We start from the raw sequence: 7,433 nt of genomic DNA on the forward strand, positions 1-7,433 counted from the left end.
CAAATAATATTTATTTTTATAATAAATATTATATTATGTTTTATTTTTTAAATTTGAACTTTAAATATAATTTTAAGGATAAATAAAAAAATTATTTAAATTAAATTTTCTATGAAAATTTTAACTTTAAAACTAAATATAAAAATTAATGAATTTAGTTTTAGAATTTAAAATAATAAATTAACAACACAATTAAAATCCAAAAGTTAGAACTCAAGTTGTTGTACATATTAAAGTAAAAATAAAAATTTAGAATCAAAACTAAAATAAATAATACATATGAGAAAGGACTAGTTGAACCTGCCTATGACTATACACATCGCAAGAGAATTGAGTTGAAGCTCTATCAGCAACATCTAGTTTCATTGGCACTGCAATTGGCACTCTTTTCCACCTCAAGATTGGAGGCAAAGTCTATGTCATCTAGGACTTTGGTGAAGAATCAGAAATTCCAGGGTCTGCACAAGGCTTTTGCACTTCTATTGCAATTGAAAACCAAGGTATACCCCGTTTAGCATAGAGCAAAATGTAGGCTTCCTGGGACAGCACAGCTTCTTATTCAGCACAAGTAACCTACAAAAGACAGAACATGACCATTATGCACTATTATTCTAAGTACCATCAAAATGTTATCGAGTATATTACAAGTTGACACTTAAATTTCAAACTTAGGATGGAAATTTGCAATATCAGTGAAATGATCAAATCTAAATGCTTGAAGAACAAGCAAAATATTTAAAGCAGTGGGGAAACAGAACCCTCTGTAAGGTATCCTTCATAAGCAAGAAACTTTCAACAAGAAACACATTGTATCCAGTTCAGAAATTGGATATGTTAGTAACTATCCTTAGTAAAAACCAAAATGCACATTAAAATGTGAACAAATTTATCAACGCTTACCCTTGAATCGTTCATCTTATGCCACATTAAGAGAGGATCGAATGTAGCAAACATAGTGTCCAGAAGTAGGTCTGAATCCGGAATGTTTCACAACTGCAAATAGTTGATACCTCAGTTCCTCCTATTGCAAAAAGGATAACAAATGAAACAAGTTCAATAATCATGCATTAAACATAAATTTTGTCTTGTCTAATATGCTCACAAAACCAATAATCATGAATTCAAAATCTTTTAGATTATTTGATAAATAAATATTTTATCTTTCTTGCCAATAAAATAAAATCAAATCAAATAAAAAATAAGAATCAAATTAGTTCAACTCCAAGTCCTTAGTCAAATTTAATTAAACCTCAAGTTCTTTGTCAAAAGAAAAGAATATATATAAAAAAACCAAGAAAACACATACCTAGTTATTAAAATGGATTAACCTATTTGTAATAATATAATAACTAAAAAAAATTATGACAGTATTCTTTTTATATAATGTTGGATTAATGAAAAACATTGATCTACAAATCAACTTAAGCCTTTTAGAGCAGAACTAAGGGGACCAAATTTATTGCTAAAATCTTGACGTGGTGGATGAACTTTTACAGCACATATACTTTGTTTTAGTTCCAGAATTAGACATGTCAAGATAACATCAAACCTTGAAGCTAGGACCTTGGGTTTAGGGCCAATAAAAGTTGTTTGAAGGCTTGGTTTAGAGGATATTTGGTTACTAGAAATAGAGACCTTATCAGCCGAACAATTTTGGTCGCTAAGCATGGAGAAATTTTTTTCCCCTGTTAAGGATAACGCTCAAGGTTGTTTAAGCAAGCTGTCACACCTAGACACACTCAAAGAACTTACACTCCTGATTCTGGAAAACTTCTAACTGCCATGGTGATAAACCAAATGATCATGATGATATAGACATAATTTGAATGGAAATGAATAAAAAAATAAAGCAAAAGGACTCGACAGGCAACTATGTTATTCGTTAACACATGCATGTAAATAAGTATTGCCAGAAGTGTTCTTTTATTTTGCTTTACATCTTTACTTTTTCTTGAATCATTGGCATGGATGTCTTGTTGCAGGCAATTGCAGAAATAATTGTTAACAATTACTTCAGTACAATGGGAATAAAACCAGTAAGTATGGAGTTGGATAAAGAAGGTTGGCAGAATAAAAGTTTAGCTAATATTTAGGTTTCTTTTTTAACCAAAGCTCATATGTTCTACCAGCCTGATTAAACTAGACACAAAGTCAAAAGTGGTTCACACTTCACACACATGTAAGTGCATAGTGCTACATTATGGGTGATTGGGTATGTCACCACCAGTGAAAAGTTAGATTTCAACAATTTCAATTTGCTTTTTATAATAGAAAGGTTTGCTTAGCTAAATGAACTATGAAATCTAAAGAGCTACGCCGATGGTGGCCCTAGACTATGAAACTATGAAATTATTTGGTTAAATTACCTGTGAGGTCTCTGTATTACTAATACAACCAAAGCAAATCCACTTAGAAAATGGTTCATCTAATCCCGTTAATGCAATTATAAACTGGTTTCACATATATGCGCCTAAAAGAACTACTATTTAAGCAAATATAATTAAGAAAATACCGCCACAATCCCCATTCAGAACAGTTATCTGCCGTGCTGATGCCAGTTGCCTGCTCTCCGTTGACAAACGACGCACCTACAAATTGATAGAAAAAGATCAATATTACAACCAAAAGATTTAAACTTTAAGCTCTATTTCCTCATATACCTGAGCTAGAAGTGCATCTGAATCATCAGCTTGCTCCCCCGATTTTTCGAGTCCCTTCACCAGTGACTGCCAAATCAGGAAAAAAGGAGTTAAAAGCTAAAATTAATAGACGAAAAAGAATGAAAAGTAGAAACCTAGTCAATCAACACAAAATCCAAAGGAAAAATATTTGAATCATACGGCAGGGAGAAACTAGCAAATCAAAACAAACAAAACGATCAAAACTAACCTGCAATTCGCCTAATATGTCCGATAATTTACCGTTTTTCAGGAGGACAGCACCCGTATAACCTGAAAATGAAATTAACAAGTTGGAGTCAAAATTAAAACAGTAAGAAAGATAAAAAAGAAGAATTGAAGTAAGAAATTCAGTTGGAACGGTACCGGCACCGGCTAAGATCAAGATCTTCGACAAACCTACTCCGGTTTGCATAGCCATGACAGTGTTTTCGAAAAAATTAATCATATAAAAAACAGAATATGTTGCATTAGTAAGGAACAGGAAAAAGAACCTGCAAGGGTATGTAATCTGAACATTGGTAACATCCTTGGTTATAGATTTCAAGAAAATCTCAGATGGTTTAACTCGAGCTAATAGTCGCAATCCCTTTTTGCTCTTTTTCTCATCGTTTCCTTGGTTTCCTGGTTCTGGGTTCTTTGATTTTGGACCCCTTTTATCCATTTGAGAGTTTTAAGATGAAGAACAAACAAGACTTCAGTTGGGAAGAAACAGAGTTGAATAAGCTTTTGGGTTTTTTTTCTGTGGGAAATTAGGGATTTTAGGGGGGAAAGTTGGGGATTTCGGAGGGGGGAATTTTTATAAAATGGCGCTAATTTTTTTAAAGTGAAATGTTTTTTGTGGCGTTTTTTATAAAAACGCCGCTATTTTTTACTTTTAGCGACAATTTTTTATTTTGAACAAAATGACGCTATTTTGTTATTCTAAATTTTTTATTATTTTGTTTTTTATAAATTGATTTATTTTTGCGGCGTTTTTAAAAAACGCCGCTATTTCACTTTGAACAAAATGATGCCGTTTTGTTATGCTTAAAATTTTTTATTTTATTTTTTAATAAATTGATTTATTTTTTGCAAAAAAACCGCTATTACTCACCTTTAGCGGCGTTTTTTTGAAAAACGCCGCTATTTCACTTTGAACAAAATGATGTCGTTTTGTTATGCTTAAAATTTTTTATTTTATTTTTTAATAAATTGATTTATTTTTTGCGGCGTTTTTTATAAAAACGCCACTATTGCTCACCTTTAGCGGCGTTTTTCAAAAAAACGCCGCAAATTTTTTTTATTTGGAACAAAATGACGCCGTTTTGTTATTCTAAAAATTTTTTATTTTGTTTTTTATAAAACGCCGCTATTTCATTTTGAACAAAATGACGCCGTTTTGCTATGCTAAAAATTTTTTATTTTAATTTTTTTATAAATTGATTTATTTTTTGCGGTGCTTTTATAAAAGCGCCGCTATTGCTTACCTTTAAAAACGCCGCAAATTTTTTTTTCATTTTGAACAAAATGACGCCGTTTTTCTATTCTAAAATTTTTTTATTTGTTTTTTTATATTGATTTATTTTTTGCGGCGTTTTTATAAAAAACGCCGCTATTTTATTTTGAACAAATTGACGCCGTTTTGCTATGCTAAAATTTTTTATTTTATTTTTTTATATATTGATTTATTTTTTGCGGCATTTTTAATCATTTTGAACAAAATGACACCGTTTTGCTATATTAAAAATTTTTTATTTTATTTTATTGTAAATTGATTTATTTTTTGCAGCGTGTTTATAAAAAACGCCGCTATTTGCAAAAAAAAATTTATTTTGAACAAAATGACGCCATTTTGCTATTTTGGTTTTTATTAATTGATTTATTTTGAACAAAATAATTTTTATAAAATAAAAAAAAACAAGTACTCTCAAAATAAATATTGTATATTTTAATAAGAAAACAAATGATAAAATGGTTGTAATTAATTATTAAGATAGAATTATCTAAATTAAATAATTACCTATATATCCATATCATTTTTATTTTTGTATTTTTTTCTTATAATTTGGTCCTCTCCAAAATAAATAATTATGCATAAATATCCATATCAATCTATTACTTTTTTTTAACTTATTTATTAATTCTATTCAAACTAATATTTAAATATATCAAATGATTTAGATTAAATTTTTTTAAATATAAAAGCATTAATTAATTGTATAAAATTTTATCATTTAACAAATCTCAAGTAAACCTTAACCTTAAACCCTCTAAATTAACCATTCAATACATATAAAGTCTATCTATTATATATCTCTTAAATAATTTAAACAATACTCATAATTTCAATATATTTGATTTATTATTATCTATTTTACAATTATATAAGAACATGTTTAAAATATAAATTAACAAAATAATTAATCTAAACTCAAAACCTTAACTCGACCCCTAAATCCCTAAACCTTAAATCCCTAACTCTAACATCTAACCCCTAACCCTAAACATTAAATCCCAACCCTTAAACCATAATCCCTAATTCATAATCCCTAAATTCATACTCCCTAAATCTTAAAATATGAACTCCTAAACTGGCCTTAAATCTTAAAATAATCATATACCCTAAACTAAAAACCCTAAACAAATTTATTATTATCTCTTTTACAATTATATAAGAACATATTTAAAATATAAATTAAAAAATAATTAATCTAAACCCAAAACCCTAACTCGACCCCTGAATCCCTAACTTTTAACCCCTAACACGTCTAACCCCTAACCCTTGAATCCCTTAACCCTCTAACCCCTAAACCTTAAATACCAACCCCTAATCCATAATCCCTAAACCATACTCCCTAAACCTTAAAATATGAACTCCTAAACCGGCCTTAAATCTTAAATAAATCATATACCCTAAACCAAAAACCCTAAACAAATTTATTATTATCTCTCTTACAATTATTTTAAATAATAGTATTTTAATTTTTCCGTGTGTTTTATTTCAAATTATTTCTACGTGTCATTACTTTTTTCTGAAGATTTTAAATATTCAATTAGAAATAAATTGAATTTTATTTAATATGAATAAACCAATTAAGATAAAATATTTTTAGCGGCGCTTTCCGAAAAACGCCGCTAAATCCCCGAAAACTCAGAAAACGACGTCGTTGGACTGAGGTGATTTTGCGGCGCTTTCCCAAAAATGTCGCTAAAGCCCTGAGCATTAGCGGCGCTTTCTTAAAAACGCCGCTAAATCCTCGAAAGCTCAGAAAACGGCGTCGTTGGCTTAGGTTTTTTTGCGGCGCTTCCCCAAAAACGCCGCTAAAGCCCTGAGCATTAGCGGCGCTTTCCTAAAAATGCTGCTAAATCCTCGAAAGCTAACAAAACGGCGTCGTTGGACTTAGGTTTTTTTGCGGCGCTTCCTCAAAAACGCCGCTAAAGCCCTGAGCATTAGCGGCGCTTTCTTAAAAACGCCGCTAAATCAACAAAAGCTCACAAAACGGCGTCGTTGGGCTTAGGTTTTTTGCGGCGCTTTCTCAAAAACGCCGCTAATGCTTATTTTCAGCGGCGATTTTCGTAAAGCACCGCTAATGATCAATCTTTAGCTGCGTTTTTTATCCAAACGCCGCTAAAAATGTCACTAAAAGCCTATTTTGGTGTAGTGAAAAAACCTCGTATTTCGTCCACAATGTCCATAGACCGGTGTATTTACATTACGAACACTTCCAACACTAGCTATCGGTGTAGTCTGTGGTCATAAAATACTCAGTCTCGACCCATCTCTACCAGAAATCCCTGACGAAGTGGTGAAACGACTTTGAACATCTCTTGACTTTTTAGATGGAGGAGTCGAAAAAGATCTGGTTATACTCCATTTGTCAGAATCTCGAATCTTAGATTTTGCTTGCTTTTTCTTCTTATGCATATCCTCAATTTTCTAAACCTTCTTAAAAAAAATAAATTCTTTCAATTCTAGAGCTTCTACTAACATATGTATATCCTCGTTCAGTCCCCACTCGAAATGAGTACACATTTTAGCTCCAATAGATACAAGTTCTCTAGCATATTTACTGAGGTGGATAAATTCTCATTTGTATTTAGCTACTAAATATCTCCTTATTTTAGTTCCATAAACTCTTTCTTTTTCTTCTCAAGATACAACAGACTGACATACTTCTTTTTAAACTTAGTTTAGAAGAACTTTTAATTTACTCGATCTTTCGAAATAATAGATAACAGAGTCATCCACCACTAGTATGCTTTCTTTTTGAGTAAAGATACAACACATCAATTCATCAAGAACCCGTAGAGTATTTTCTAGCCAATACTCGGCTTTCACGGGGTCATCGTCTTTCTTACCTTTAAATTCTTCCATTATACATTTACAAAGTTTATCAATTAGAAGGAGGTTAACAATTACTGAATTAGGACCTTGAGGATGAGGGTTGCCATAGGAGGCACAACCGGGGAAGGATGGTGTATTTGAGGTTGTGGAGTTGAAGGGGTAGCTCCCATGTATTGGGTGAACCATTAATTCATCATCTGGAAGAAGGTATATTTTTCCTCACTTCCAAGCCCTTGCAAAAAGACAAAAGTTTGGGCAACCCCTTGTTTGAAAGAAAGAACATTACTATCAAATTCATCTAATATAGCTCGATTGGATTCGACCGACATGGTTTATCTATATAAGAAAACATAGCCAATTCAGATTAGAAGGAATGACACTATCAGAGGTTATTTTTGCATGTATTTCTAGACTCAACAAGTACTACA

At 31.3% G+C, this 7,433-nt stretch overlaps 1 protein-coding gene across 3 annotated transcripts; it reads right to left on the bottom strand.

Moving 5' to 3' along the window:
- Positions 1-384: 384 nt before the first annotated feature.
- Positions 385-3,492, bottom strand: LOC107892098 (uncharacterized). Of its 3 annotated transcripts, XM_016817090.2 has the most exons (7): positions 3,173-3,454; positions 3,045-3,077; positions 2,890-2,951; positions 2,661-2,726; positions 2,513-2,588; positions 901-1,021; positions 385-573 (listed from the first exon to the last, which is right to left on the bottom strand). In XM_016817090.2, the coding sequence occupies exons 1-6, from the start codon at positions 3,204-3,206 to the stop codon at positions 927-929; spliced, it is 366 nt and encodes a 121-aa protein (XP_016672579.1). In that variant the 5' UTR covers positions 3,207-3,454; the 3' UTR covers positions 385-573; positions 901-926. The 3 variants fall into 3 exon arrangements, with proteins under 3 accessions (XP_016672579.1, XP_016672580.1, XP_016672578.2); XM_016817091.2 differs by lacking the exon at positions 3,045-3,077 and having other exon boundaries at positions 3,173-3,492; XM_016817089.2 differs by having other exon boundaries at positions 3,045-3,457.
- Positions 3,493-7,433: the final 3,941 nt, after the last annotated feature.

The sequence above is a fragment of the Gossypium hirsutum genome, chromosome D09 (assembly GCF_007990345.1).
Source record: "Gossypium hirsutum isolate 1008001.06 chromosome D09, Gossypium_hirsutum_v2.1, whole genome shotgun sequence".
NCBI classification, from domain to species: domain Eukaryota; kingdom Viridiplantae; phylum Streptophyta; class Magnoliopsida; order Malvales; family Malvaceae; genus Gossypium; species Gossypium hirsutum.